This window comes from Hemitrygon akajei, chromosome 5 (assembly GCF_048418815.1).
Source record: "Hemitrygon akajei chromosome 5, sHemAka1.3, whole genome shotgun sequence".
NCBI classification, from domain to species: domain Eukaryota; kingdom Metazoa; phylum Chordata; class Chondrichthyes; order Myliobatiformes; family Dasyatidae; genus Hemitrygon; species Hemitrygon akajei.
The window spans coordinates 23,657,258-23,672,658 of NC_133128.1; the positions used below are offsets into that span (position 1 = coordinate 23,657,258).

The following is a 15,401-nucleotide window of genomic DNA, read 5'->3' on the forward strand; positions in this document are numbered from 1 at the left end:
TACGTAATTGATTTACTTATTTATAATTATGTTTTATTTTATTTTATTATTATTTTTCTCTCTGCTAGATTATGTATTGCATTGAACTGCTGCTGCTAAGTTAAGAAATTTCATGTCACATGCTGGTGATAATAAACCTGATTCTGATTTCTATATCTGTGCATTTGTAATGCTATGGTGACACAGTAATTTCCTTTGAGATCAATAAAGTATCTATCTATATCTACATCAAGGTAGCATTTGAGGAAGTATGTGCCATAAATGATAGGAATGTACCCAGATAGTGGTCACATTGTGGTGAGAGTTTTTAATCCAGCTAGTTTGAAGAAGTCTCGGCTTAACTGCTCTGCACCACTAGAGGTCCCAGGACACTCAACTGGTGCTATGCCACCTATTGATCCATCCCTTGCCTGCACTTTTGTAAATCTGACCACCACCTATTCTGTTTCTGCCTCCATACACACAGGGATTGAAGAGGGCTATAAGGAGCTTGAGGGGGTGGTGGGGTGTAGGGGCAAATTTGAGATTGCTTCAAGTTGGTGAACTGGACTGTGTTCAAAGATTTATCAGTGGAACAAAATGAATGTGCCACAGTCATCACTGACTTCATGTGGGCAAGTGTGCACTACAAAAACATTTCAAGTTTTCCTGAACCAGAAGACCTGGATGAACCAGAAGATGCATGATTTGCTAAGGCCTGGATCTGTGGTTTTAGGGCTGGCAATCTAGAATCATGTAAGAATTTCAGGCACAAATTCAGACAGGCCATTATGAGTGTAAAGAGGTAATTTGCAACTAAACTGGAATCATGGATGGACACTTGACAGCTGTAGCAGGGAGTGAATAATGTTGATTCCTTCAAGATGAGATTGGTCAGCTAAGTGGCAGTGACCCATGACTCCCAGATGAGCTCAGGACCCTTTATGTATTCTTTGATTGGGAGAACTATACCTTGCCCTACAAATCTCTGGATGACTCCGAGACCAACATCTTAGCGACTTTCTTTAGACCATAAGCCACCGGAGCAGAATTAGGCTCATTGGCCCATTGAGTCTGCTCCGCCATTCAATCATGGTTGCTCCCTTTTTTTTTCCTCCCTCCTCAACCCCAATTCCTGGCTTTCTCCCCATAACCTTTGATGCCATGTCCATTCAATAACTTATCAATACACCCAATGACCTGGCCTCTACAGCTGCATGTGGTAACAGATTCCACAAATTCACCATCCTTTGGGTAAAGAAATTTCTCTGCATCTCTGTTTTGAAAGGGCACCCTTCTATCCTGAGGCTGTGCCCTCTTGTCTTAGACTCTTCAACCATGGGAAACATCCTTTCCACATCTGCTTTATCTAGGCCTTTCAACATTCAAAAAGTTTGAAAGAGACCCCCCCCCCCCCCCCACCAATCCTTCTGAATTCCAGTGAGTACAGACCCAGAGCCATCAAATGTTCCTCATGTAATAACCCTTTCATTCCTGGAATCATCCTTGTGGACCTCCTCTGAACCATCTCCAATCCTGGCACATCTTTTCTAAGATGAGGGGCCCAAAACTGTTCACAGTATTCAAGGTGAGGCCTCACCAGTGCCTTATAAAGCCTCCGCATCACATCCTTGCTCTTGTATTCTAGACCTCTTGAAATGAATGCTAACATTGCATTTGCCTTCCTCCCCACCAACTCAACCTGCAAGTTAACCTTTAGGGTGTTCTGCACAAGGACTTCCAAATCCCTGTGCATCTCAGATTTTTGGATTTTCTCCTCATTTGGAAAATAGTGTGCTCATTTATGTCATCTACCAAAGTGCATGACCATGCATATTCCATCATCTAAATCATTCATATACAACATAAATGAAATGGTCCCAACACTGACCCCTGTGGAACACCAGTAGTCACTGGCAGCCAACCAGAAAAGGATCCTTTTATTCCCACTTGCTGCCTCCTACCAATCAGCCAATGCTCTAACCATGTTAGTAACTTTCCTGTAATACCATGGGTTCTTAACTTGGTAAGCAGACTCATGTGTGGCACCCTGTCAAAGGCCTTCTGAAAGTCCAAATATACAATAACCACTGCATCCCCTTTATCTATTCTACTTGTAATCTCAAAGAATGCCAACAGGTTCGTCAGGCAAGATTTTCACTGAAGGAAACCATGCTGACTTAGTACTAGCTTGTCCTGTGTCACAGAGTACTCCATCATCTCATCCTTAGTAATGGACTCTTAACGTCTTCCCATCCACTGAGGCCAGGCTAACTGGTCTATAGTTTCCTTTCTGCTGCCTTCCTCCTTTCTTAAAGAGTGGAGTTTAAGAGTGCATTTTAAGAGCTTGAAAGGTGTGTAGATAATATGGCATAACTGACCAAGTACTAAAGATCGGTGCAGCCAACTGGCTGGAATGCTTACAGACATATGTTTCACTATTGCAGTTTGTAGTTCCCATCTACTTCAAAAGTGATCTATTATATGAGAAGAGCTTGATGACCTGCCTGAATGACCACCATGTGTGTAAATCAACCTTAATGAACCTTCGAGAACTTGGTTTTGGCACAAATCAAACTCCTGTCTCAAATAACCTGGAGCCGGTTCAGTTTGCTTACCACAACTGGTCAACACAAGTGTACATCAGGGCTGCGAGGTTAGGCCCCTGTTCTACCCCCTATAAACACATTTGAGTGGCTAACACAGCTGCAATTCCATATACAAATTTGACAAAGTTGCAGCTGTTGTTGGACAAATCAGAGGTGGTAATAAGTCAGGTTAAAGGAGTGAGATAGGACACCTGGTTGAATGATGATGCAACAACAACCTCACGCTCAACATCAGTGAAACTAAAGAGCTGACTTCACTATCAAATAACTATCTGCAGATGCTGGAAATCTAAAATAAGCCAGCAGCACTTATTTCACCTAGTCTAATCACAGGACAATTTACAATGACCAATTAACCTACTAACCAGTGCGACTGGATTGTGGGATGAATCCCTTACAGTCACAGGGAGAATGTACAAACTCCTTAGAGACAGCACTGGAACTGAACTTTGAACTCTGCGCGTAGTTGTAATAGTGTCGCGTTAACTGCTACGCTACTGTGGAACCCCAATGGTACATCTTCGTCTATGGAGAGAAAAACAGAGATAGTGTTTTGGGTCAAAGATGATTCATCAACAGGAATACTTACATTTCAATTAATGGATGTCATAACAGCCTTCATAAAATTTTCTGTATTTCAGAAGTAATTCATTGTGTAAAAAAGTCATGTAATAATATTATGTTTTCAACAATCACTTGATAGTGGCCATATAGAAAATGTGGTGGCTGGTTGTGCAGAGCAACCATCAAATCATTTAACCATATAACAATTACAGCACGGAAGCAGGCCATCTCGGCCCTTCTAGTCCGTGCTGAACGCTTAAGGTTTTGGTCAACTGCTTAAAATGTCCTTATTCATTTCACATCAGATTTTATTCAGTAATGCTTATGAGAAATAACGTGGGGAATTTTTGCCATGATATGTAAGTGGCATTTGTGGTTGATGACCAAATAATTCCACACTATGGTAAACTCCCATCTCTTTGGAAAAAGTCTCATGTGATTTTTTTTCATCTGAGTGGAAGCTCAAGTATAGCAGTCTCTGTACTACTGAACTCACATGCTATATTTTGTGTTTGAATCTCTGAATTGGAGCTTAAGCCCATAACTTCCTGATTCAGAAATGTTTTTATTATGACATCTTAATCTTGCATAATATAATGCTAAGATATTTTATTAAGACATTGTACTATACCAGGAAAAGCTTTCATTCTAGTTGTATTAAACTTTTTAAAATTTTGAATAATTTGAAAAGATAGTGGTGCTTGAAATTTCAAAGAATTATAATTATGCCGACTTGCAATCTGTAAGGTTATTGCTTCCAAGTTTCCAATTTGACATCTTTTGTCTTTGTGTTGATTTCCTTTTTTACATCCAGAGTACATTTGACAATCCAGAATGGTTTTACCGGCATGTAGATATGCATGGACAGTGCACAGATAAAGAAATTCTTCCAAACAAAGGTGAAGCTATTTCATGCTGCTGGAAAGGTAATCTAAAGATGCAAATGGATAAAGCAATAATAAGACTGGTATTTTAATACTACTATTCATGTGAACCCTGTTATTGTTTACTTTATGGCCACTTTCCAGCCTGCTTCAATCAGAAACACTGAGCTTGCTTTTACATCTTGATAAACTGCCCTGTTCCTGTTGCCAAGTGTAAAGTGGACCTAATTGCCAGTCTCTCTCCATTGAGGATCAAACAAACTGCAACAGTGATTGTGGACTGGTGCTTTCAGCTGCATTTGCTCTGATATCAAGGTCAAATCTACCATACTCAGCTAATTCAGCCTGCAACTTGCCTTTTTCTATGTAGCCATGAGCACGAGTATTAAAGGTTAAAGAAATGGAATTGTAATTTAAATGATTTTGTTAATGTTAATATTATTGTAGGGAAGGTGCTTCCCAGTATATAGACTTGATTAACACCTATGAAAGAAAAACTGCTGATATGTTCCAATTTAGTGGATTAGTATTATGGTTCCTACATTATAATTGTGACTACGTTTTGTATAAAGAATTGATTTGAATGCTCTAGTTATGTGAAGACCCTTTATTAATTCAGGTATTTTTGCTGTATTCCATTTTTTTTAATATAGTCCTCTTCGCGATCTTTATTTCACTGCATTGAAGTTAGCTTTTAACTGTACTGCAGCTAATATCCATGGAAAAGAGTTCTGTTTATTTATTTATAGATGGAGATGCTGCTGGATAGGTTAATATTTATTACCTAAATTCCTTTAACACGAATGGGCCGCTTAACATTTCAGATGACAGCAAACATATCGTTGTAAGTCTGGAGTCCCTGAAGTGCAATTAACCTGGTGCGATTTTATGAAAATTAGCTTTTAAAAAGGCATATGTTTGGATTTTTTTTATCAGCTGAGGTATGGTGCATAAGAGCCGGGGTTATGCTCATTGTAAACAGCATTAGTTATGTCACAACTTGAATGCTATGTGCAATTCTGGTCAACAATTTATAGGAAAGGTGTGATTGAACTAGAAATGGCGTAGAGGAGATCTTTGCGGATGTTGCCAGGGCTGGAAAAAATAGCTATGAGAAAAGATTGGATAAGCTGGGACTGTTTTCCTTGGAACACTGGAATAGAGAAGGATTAATGGGGAGATGAGGACAAATCTCTGCCTAAAACTGTGATAGAGACAGAAACTCTCTACATAATTTTAAAAGTACTGAATGTATCATTGCAGTACTACACTAAGTGGCCACTATTAGTTACAAGTGTACACCTTATTAATGCAAATATCTAATCAATCATTTGTCAGCAACCCAGTGCATAAAAACATGTAGACAAGGTCAAGAGGTTCAGTTGTTATCAGGCCAAACATCAGAAGTGTGGTTTGAGTAGATCATTAGACATAGAGAAGAATTATACTAATTAGCCCATTGATTCTTCTCCGTCATTCCGTCAGGGCTGATTTATTATCCTTCTTAACCACGTTATAATTTTCGATGCACAGACTAATCAAGAACCTGTCAACCTCCGCTTTAAATATACCCAATGACTTGGCCTTCAAAGCTGTCTGCACATTCAGTATTCCTCACATTCAATACCCAATGGCTAAAGATGTTCCTCCTCATCTCTGTTCTAAATGGATGTCCCTCTAGTCCTGGACTACCTCATTATAGGAAATTTTGTCTCCACATCCACATTAACCCTTTCAATACTTGATAAGTTTCAGAGATTCCCCCCCCCCCCCCCACCCCCATTCTTATAACCTCCAGCACGGAGCTATCAAACACTCCTTGCGTTAACCCCTTCATTCCTAGAATCATTCTCATGGACCTCCTCTGAAGTCATTCCAATGCCAGCACACCCTTTCTTAGATAAAGGACCGAAAACTTCTCACAGTACTCCAAATACCTCAGCATTGCATCTTCGCTTTTATATTCTAATATTCTTCGAATGAATGCTAACATTGCTTTTGCCTTCCTTACCACCGACACTACGTGAAAGTTGACCTTCAGGGATCCTGCATGAGGGCACCTAAGTCCCTTTACACCTCTGATTTCTAAATTTTCTCCCTGTTTAGAAAATAGTCTACCTCTTTATTCCTTCTGCCAAAGTGCATGACCATACACTTCCCTACAGTATATTCCATTTGCCACTTCTTTGCTCATTCTCCCAATCTGTCTACATCCTTCTGAGGAGTCTCTGCTTCCTCAACATTACCCCCTCCACCTATTTTCATATCATCTGTCAGCCTGGCCATAAAGCTGTAATCCAAATGATAGGTGTATAACGTAAAAAGAAGCAGTTACAACACTAATCCCTGTGGAACGCCATTAGTCATCAGCAGCCAACTAGCAAAGTCCCCCTTTTTTCCCACTCTTTCCTTGTAATACCATGGGTTCTTATCTTGTTAAGCAGCCACATGCACAGCACCTTGTCAAAGGCTTTAAAATCCAAATAAACAACATCCACTGACTTTCCTTTGTCTATCTTGGCTGTAATTTTCTCAAAGAATTCTAAAAGATTGGTCAGGCAAGATTTCCTCTTAAGGAAACCATGCTGACTTTGACCTGTTTTATCATGTGCCTCCAAGTACCCCAAAACCTCATCCTAGTAATAGACTCTAATATCTTCCCAAACACTAAAGTCAAGCTAACTGGGGTATAATTTCCTTCCTTCTGCTTCCCTCCCTTAAAGAATGGAGTGTCATTTGCAATTTTCCAGTCTTCTGGAACCATTTCAGAATAGTGACTCCTGAAAGATCATTGCTTATGCCTCTACAATCTCTTCAACTACCTCTTTCAGAACCCTGGGATGTGGTCCATCTGGTCCAGGTAACTTAACTGCCTTTCAAATTCAGAATCAGATTTAACATAACCAGCATATGTCATGAAATTTCACCTTTTGAAGCTAGGTAGATGCTCGGGAGGCTAGTGCCCATGATGGAGCTAGCTGAGTTTACAACTTTCTGCAGCTTTTTCTGATCCTGTGTAGTGGCCCCTCAACACCAGACGGTGATGTAACCAGTTAGAATTCTTTCCATGGTACATCTGTAGAAATTTGCGAGTGCCTTTGACATACCAATTTTCTGCAAACTCCAAATGAACTACAGCTACTGTCATGCCTCAATATGTTGGGCCCAGGATAGATCCTCAAAGATGTTGACACCCAGGAACTTAAAACTGCTCACCCTTTCCACTTCTGATCTCTCGATGAGGACAGATATTTGTTCCATTGACTATCCCTTCCCGAAGTCCACAATCAGTTCCTTGGTCTTACTGATGTTGAGTGCAAGGTTGTTGCTGCAACACCACTCAACCAGCTGATCTATCTCGCTCCCGTACGCCTCCTCATCATCATCTGAAATTCTGCCAACAATTGCTGTGTCATCAAATTTATAGATGTCGTGTGAGCTAAGCCTGGCCACACAGTTGTGAGTCTACCCGAGCGAGTAGCGCAGTGGGCTAAGCATGCATCCTCGACATGAGCCAGTGGTAATTGTGAGTGAGGAGAAGGTATTTCTGATCTGCACAGACTGTGATGTGCTGATGAGGAAGTTTAGGATTGATTTGCAGAGGAAGGTACAGATGCCCAGATTTTGGAGCTTTTTAATTAGAACTAAGCATATGTTTGTGATTAACACTGAGCTGTAGTCAATAAACAACAGCCTGATATAAATGTTACTCTTTTCTAGGTGAGCTAAGGCTGAGTGGAGAGCCAGTGAAATTGCATATGCTGCAGTCCTATTGTGGTTATAGGCAAATTGCAGCATATCCAGATCATAGTTTAGGCAGGAATTGATTCTAGCCATTTCAACTTCTCTAAAGTGCTTCACAGTAGATGTGGTTGCCACTAGGCAATAGTCATTCAGGCAGTTCACTCTGCTGTTGTTGGGCACTGGTATGATTATTGCCCTTTTGAAGCAAATGGGAACCTCTCTATGTAGTAGTGAGAGATTGAAGATGTTCATGAACACTCTCACCAGTTGGTTGGCACGGGGTTTCATATCCCTACCAGGTACACCATCAGGGTCTGACATCGTCCTCTGAGACAGAGAACACAGGGTCACTGGATGCTGCAGGGATTTGCATAGAAATAGTTATATTCTCCCTTTCAAAGTGTGCGTAAAAAGGCGTTGAGCTCATCTGGGAGCAAAGTATCACTGCCATTCATGATGTTTTGCTTTGTAGGAAGCAATGTCTGCACACCCTGCCAGAGCTGACGTGCATCCAATGCTGTCTCTAGCCTCAATTGGACTTTCCAAGCACCTTCTTCCTAGTAAAAGCAACTACGTTAACTTCTGGCCCTGACACTGGAATTTCTGACATACTATTCATGTTTTCCACAGTGGAGACTGATGCAAAATTCTTGTCAAGTTCTTCTGCCTCATTTGTTCCCTTTTACTACCTCTCCAGTGCCATTTTCCAGTTATCTCATATCCACACTCGCCTCCCTTTTACTCTATATAATCTGAAAAAGTATTTTTGCTATCATATTTCATCATCTCTCTCCTTATGACCTTTAGTTGCCTTGTGTTGGTTTTTAAAAGCTTCCCAATCCACTAATTTTCTATTAATTTTGGCTATATTATATGCTCCCTCTTTTGCTTTGATGCTGTCTTTGATTTTCCTCGTCACTCACAGTTGCGTCATCCTCCCTTTAGAGTGCTACTTCATCTTTAGGACGTATCTATCCTGCACCTTCCAAGTTGCTTCCAGAAATTCCAGCCATTGCTGTTCTGCTGTCATCCCTGCTAATGTTCCCTTCCAATCAACTTTGGCCAGCTCCGCTCTCATGCCTCTGTAATTCCCTTTACTCCACTGTTATACTGACACATGTGACATTAGCTTCTCCATCTCAAACTGCAGATTAAGGGTTGTCCATTAAGGGTTCCTTTACCTTAATAGTCAGCTGCAGGTCATGCAGCTGCAGCTCTAGTTTCTTAACATGGTCTCTAAGGAGCTGCAGCTCAATGGACTTCATGCAGATATAGTCATCAAGGAGACTAGATCTCCTCGAGTTCCCACATCTCACACTAAGAACCATTCCGAAACTAACTATGTACTAATAGACAAAGAAAGAGGGGGGGAGCGATCTTCCTAGAAACTTACTTAGAGTTTCGGCTGTTCTCACCAAAGACTGTTGATCCAAAGCCTGACTGTGCCTACAATGGGTGCTCTGCTTATACCTAGCTTCTTTTTATTGGCGTTTGCTGAGGTCATAACTGCTAATAGCGATAGGATTGAACCCCACCAAAAGGTCCCAAGCTCTTTTTAGACCTTGCACCACCTCACCAAACAAGTGACTGCTCATGAGGTTTTCAAACAGCTGATCCACTGGGATTTTCACGCAGAATAGTCTCTAGAATTTACAGAGAATGGTGCGAACAACAAAATGTATCCAGTAAGTGACAGTTCTGTGTGTGAAAATGCTTTGTTAATGGGAGAGGACAGTGGAGTACGGCCATATTGATTCAAGCTGACAGGAACGCAACAGTAATTCAAATAACCATGCACTGCAACAGTGATGTGCAGAAGAGCATCTCTGAGCATAGAACATGTCAAACCTTGAAACGGATGGCTACAGCAGTGAGAAGACTACAAACATACACTCAGTGCCCACTTTATTTGACATAGAGGATACTTAATAAAGTGCTCAATGAGTATGTACTCTTGTTGCTGAAAGATGGGATTCAGCAGGTAGAGCTTTTAGAATTGGCAATGACATGGTGAGTAAGCTGGCCTTTTGTGTCATAAGCAACATACACAAAATGCTGGAAGAACTCAGCAGACCAGGCAGCGTCTATGGAAAAGGGTACTTTTTTCCATAAATGCTGCCTGGCTTTTTGAGTTCCTCTAGCATTTTGTGTGTGTTGCTTGGATTTCCAGCATCTGCAAATTTTCTCTCCTTTGTGTCAAAAACTTTCTTTTCTCACAAGAATGTATTTGTTCAATTATGAACAAACTATGCAGTATATTCTATTTTATGAATGTTCCAGGTTGTGGTGCTACATTCAAAATCAAGTTTAAACTTCGCGAGCATTTACGGAGTCACACACAGGAGAAAGTTGCCTCGTGCCCCAACTGTGGAGGGATGTTTTCCAACAACACCAAGTTTTATGATCATGTTCGCCGGCAGACCTCAAATGAGCGTATGTAAAATTTCAGTAACATTTCTGATTGCTGTGCAGTGACAAACATGACTTCCAGAGAACAAAATGTGAATACAGAGTTGAGATTAGAAACACAATGACTTTTATAATATAATAAAAACATCCTCTAACTCCATTAATTTTACACAATAAGATTGCACAGGGTGTCAAATTTACTCATCTTTAATCAAGCTTACTCTTTCCTTGCTAAATGGGTTGGGTATAGATTGGTTTTCACAGACTTTGTCTGATTATACATCTTGTGTGAGGCATTCTCTTCAGGAAAATTAAATGAGTGAGCATGCTGTTCTAGGTATTTTAATGTTTCCTAATGGTGAAAAAACTCAATACCATAAATCGACATTGCTATCCATATATGTAAATCCTAATGTTTGTTGAAAGTCTTAATAGGATTAGTGTTGTATTATTAAGTATGGATGGTGTTTTAAAAGCTTTGTATACTGATTGGGATTACATAGGAATGTAGCAGCAAGAGTAGGTCATCTTTAAAGTCTGTTGTATGATTGGATGTAATAATGGATGATCTGCCTCAAGCCTCATCTCTGATGGTGAGCATGGGATGCTTTTATAAAAGTGATCTTGTCTTTTGTTATAACAACAATAAATATTCAGTACAGGAGTTAGTACGACACTATTCCTGGGGCATCGGAGTTTGGAATTCAATTCTGGCATTGTCTAGGAAAGTTTGTACGTTCTTCCTGTATGCGCGTGCGTTTCTTCCAGATGTTCTGGTTTCTTCCCACAGTCCAAAGATCTACTGGTTAGTAGGTTAATTGGTCATTGTAAATTTGGATAGGGTTAAATTGGTGGGTTGCTGGGCAACGTGGCTCAGTGGTCCTGTTCCGTGCTCTATTTCTAAATAAAATAAATAAAAATTGAAACAGGTGGTAGTTATATCACCTAAATATAGCATCCTCTGCCTGTTACCACAAATCTAGTTTCCTTTACTTTTCTTAAAGGCACACAGCACATTATTTCCTTTTGCATGTTGCAGTTCTGTGTAGAATTCATAACAATGAAGTGGGATAATTGGCCCACTACTCCATGCCAATGTTTGTGTTCCATATATTTCTTCTTATCCCATTTGACTTCATTTTTTCTATCAGTGTAACTTTCTATTTCCCTATGTTCTCTGCCATTTATATCTGCTGGTTCACATGGTTACACGTTCCAAATTCTACTCATTATAAGGGTATAAAAATATAAATTTATTTTAGTTTTTTGGTATTCCACCTAGATCTGTTCCATAGATGGAGACATTTCCTGATATTAAAATCTGTAGGCCTCCTGTGATGGAGTGGCTAATTTTATCACAGGTGGAGCAGATTAGCGAAGTCACAATGTTGAAAGGATTAGCTTTGAATTCCATTCAGATTTTCAGAATGTACTTAATTATTTCTGCTTGATTTTAGAGAAGATGTTTTCTTGTCAACACTGTGACAAGCAGTTCGCAAATGAAAGACTGCTACGGGACCATGTGCGGAATCATGGTAAGTTGTATTACTGAGAAGGCAACGTGGGTTAATGCTATGTGTACGCCCTCGGGACAGTTGATGTTCATATTATATGATGTGAATGAGTTGGTGTAATTTAAAGGTGATTTGGCACACTGCATAGTTTTATAGAATCATCCACATTGACTCCATGTACTGTAGGCCTTTACTAAGGAGCAAGAAACAAATTTGCTAGAGGAACTCAGCCAGTTGGGCATCATCTGTGGAGGAAGAAAGGAATTGTCGAAGCTTGGGGACAACACCCTGCATCAGGATTGAGAGTAGAGAGGAAAAATAGTCTGTAAAGAGGAGGTGATAAGATGTGTTGGTGGGCAATAGGTGGATCGAGGAGATGATGGGCATAAGGAACCAATTGATGCAGTTGAAAAATAAAGATTCATGTGCTTAACCAAGGCTGGCAATTGAGTAAAGTACTGACGGGGTGGGATTAGGGTAGAGAGGATGGGGATATGCCATCAAAGCTGTCACTTTTTGGATGAGCTGTGGAAGTTCTGATCTCTCTACCCAATCAAGTAGATAAAAGTTCCCTTTGTAGCATTTGAAGAACTGAGAATTCTCCTGACTACAATTCTCATTCAATCAAAACTAATGTAATAGATAATTGAATGTTATAACCTGACAGCATCAATTCTTCAAAATTTTTGCTACGTGCGCTACATTCAGAGTTACACAGCAATGAAGTGCTGCAACATTCAAAAATCCTTAGAATTCTACACTGTAGTCTTCTTTTTCCTCAGTGTTTCCTAGAAACCCTCCCATTGGTTGTGCATGTCGAATCATTATTAGTCCTCCCAGAGTCCGCCACCTTACACTTATCAGAATGAAATTCCATCTATCATAGCTTTCCCCTTCAGTTATTTGGTCAGGTATTATTAGACTGACTATCCTCGTTTCTATCTACAGCAAACATTTGCAGATCATTCTCTACATCCAGGTATGGTGGACTCCGGTTAATTTGGACATAGCGGGACCAGTACATTCTGGTCCAATATGTAATGAAGTGAAATACATAACAAATTAGAACACTACCAATACTGTTGTAGAATTATAAAACTATAGAAGTATTTGCGTGTGTTAACTATAAAACTGTATCAGTTCCAAATACTTATCGGCAGAGGAATATATCTATGTCGTGTTCTTTTGACTAAATTAATAAAATCAGCACAGATAATGGACTGTCGACGTTTACATCCTCTAAATCATTATTTTCAGTGTAACATTCAGATGTTACCTTCAAAGTGGAAACTACAAAGAATTTGATACCTTAATTCTTTGTAGTTTCTAACTTGTAGAAACAATGAAATCATTTCACCTTCTCAATTAGCTTTTGTTCTTTAAAAGTTGCATGTGTTACGTATTCAGGCAACAATAAGTATAGATGAGTTAGGCAAGGGTTTTTATAACAAATAACACGTTTATTAAACACTGAAAACAAACCCCCAAAAGTAAACAAACTCAAACGTAACCGGAAAACAGCTGCTGTGCGGCAGATTCACAGTTCTTAATAGCGCTGCACTTCAAACAGTTCTTAAAACGGTATTGAAAAAAAACAGTTCTTTAAAGCGGTATGCCGAAAGTTCAAAAGCTCACAGTCCTTTTAAAAGGAGAGACTTTTTAAAGCGATTTAAATTCTCTTCCACGTCGTTGTCCTTCAATTCCCCCGGCGTCGAACTTTCCCACGAAGAATTTTATGGAATATAATGGCTTAAAGGTACTGACCTCTCTTCCACACTATTCTCAATCTCCCGCTATCCCAGCAGAGATTAACACGAGAACAGTCAACGAAATCCTTCCGAATGAGGATCAAATAAGGTTGAACTTCCCACCGTCTAAAATCGATTCTCCTCGATTTTTATCTTCCAAATTCTTATCTTCACTCTCCACAGTAAAGAAACTGTTGGCGATGACCTTTTAAACTTTAGGCATTATATAAAACTTCATTTTTAACTAAACTGCGTCATCACATTAAATCTCGCAGGGACATGAAGTCATCTTGGCAAATCCCGCCATGAACTGCCCCGCCTGACAGGGCGGGACTTCCTTTTATACCCTGTAAAAAAAACTGTCACATGACCTCTACTGGCGGGAAAATGACGTCACTCCACCATCACAAGACCATTACCTCATGTCCAGTATAACTTCAACCCCAGTCACGTGACAAGGGTACCACTGTCACGTGTCACGGGTACATAACACCTCCCTCCAAAAAAAAAAGCATTTTTGGTCTTACAAGAACAAAAATTTTAACAATTACTTACAAGAAAAACAAATGTATAAATTATATAATATACACAATATACAATACAGTAGGAGTGTTACAAAAAAAACCACTCCAAAAAAAAAATTACATTGTACATTCAACATCGAGATAGACAATCAGCAACCACATTATCTTTACCTTTAACATGAGTTATCACAATATTGTACTCTTGTAACATCAAACTCCAATTTAATAATCTTCTGTTTTTGTTTTTCATCTTACTCAGAAAAACTAACGGATTATGATCAGTGTAAACAATAAGTGGTTTTTGAGTTGTACCAACATATACCTCAAAATATTCCAAAGCTAAAACAAGAGATAACAATTCTTTCTCTATTGTTGAATAGTTTCTTTGATGCTTATTAAATTTCTTAGAAAAGTAAGCTACTGGATGATCAACCTCATCACCCTCATTCCTTTGCATCAATACTGCTCCCGCAGCTTCATCACTAGCATCTACAGCTAACGAAAAAGGTTTTTCAAAGTCAGGTGCCTTAAGCACAGGTTGTTGACATATCATTGTTTTCAATGTTTCAAATGCTTCCTGACAAGGCACTGTCCACACAAACTTCACATTCTTCTGCAAAAGGTTAGTTAATGGAAGGGCAACATTAGCAAAATTCTTACAAAATTTTCAATAATATCCTACCATTCCCAAAAACCTTCTGAGAGTTTTTTTTCCCCGTCGGAGTGGGAATCTCTAAAATTGCCTGAACTTTTGCCTGAACAGGAGCTACCTTACCTTGACCTACAACATAACCAAGGTAAGTCACAGTGGCATGTCCAAATTCACTCTTGGCTAAATTAATAGTCAAGTTAGCTTTTGAAAGCTTTTCAAACAATTTCTCCACCGCAATTATGTGTGCTTCCCAAGTATCATTTCCTGTCACTAAATCATCAATATAAGCATCAGTATCTTTCAATCCCTGAATCACAGAGTTAATCATCCTCTGGAAAGTACCTGGGGCATTCTTCATCCCAAATGGAAGAACATTATACTCATATAACCCAGATGGAGTTACAAATGCAGAAATCTCTCTACCTCTGTCCATTAATGGAACACACCAATACCCTTTCAATAAATCAATCTTTGTAAGGAACTTTGCTTTTCCAACCTTATCTACACAATCATCTACTCTAGGAATTGGATATGCATCTGTTTTTGTTACAGCATTCACCTTCCTATAGTCCGTACAAAACCTAATACTACCATCAGGTTTTGGCACCATAACACATGGCGAACTCCAATTCGAGTTAGAATGTCTAATAATATCATTCTCTAATATGTATTCAATTTCTTTCTCAGCAAGTTCACATTTTTCCATGTTCATCCTATATGGATGTTGTTTAATAGGTTTGGCATCTCCAACATCTACATCATGTGAAGCTATAG

At 39.4% G+C, this 15,401-nt stretch overlaps 1 protein-coding gene across 3 annotated transcripts in view; it reads left to right on the forward strand.

The window, feature by feature from the left end:
- Positions 1–15,401, forward strand: part of LOC140727551 (histone H4 transcription factor) — a 54,723-nt gene that overhangs the window by 21,990 nt on the left and 17,332 nt on the right. For all 3 annotated transcript variants that reach the window (XM_073045027.1, XM_073045025.1, XM_073045026.1), the window contains exons 4-6: positions 3,967–4,078; positions 10,061–10,213; positions 11,647–11,724. In XM_073045027.1, the coding sequence (XP_072901128.1) occupies positions 3,967–4,078; positions 10,061–10,213; positions 11,647–11,724 (343 nt within the window). The remainder of the gene's footprint in view (positions 1–3,966; positions 4,079–10,060; positions 10,214–11,646; positions 11,725–15,401) is intronic.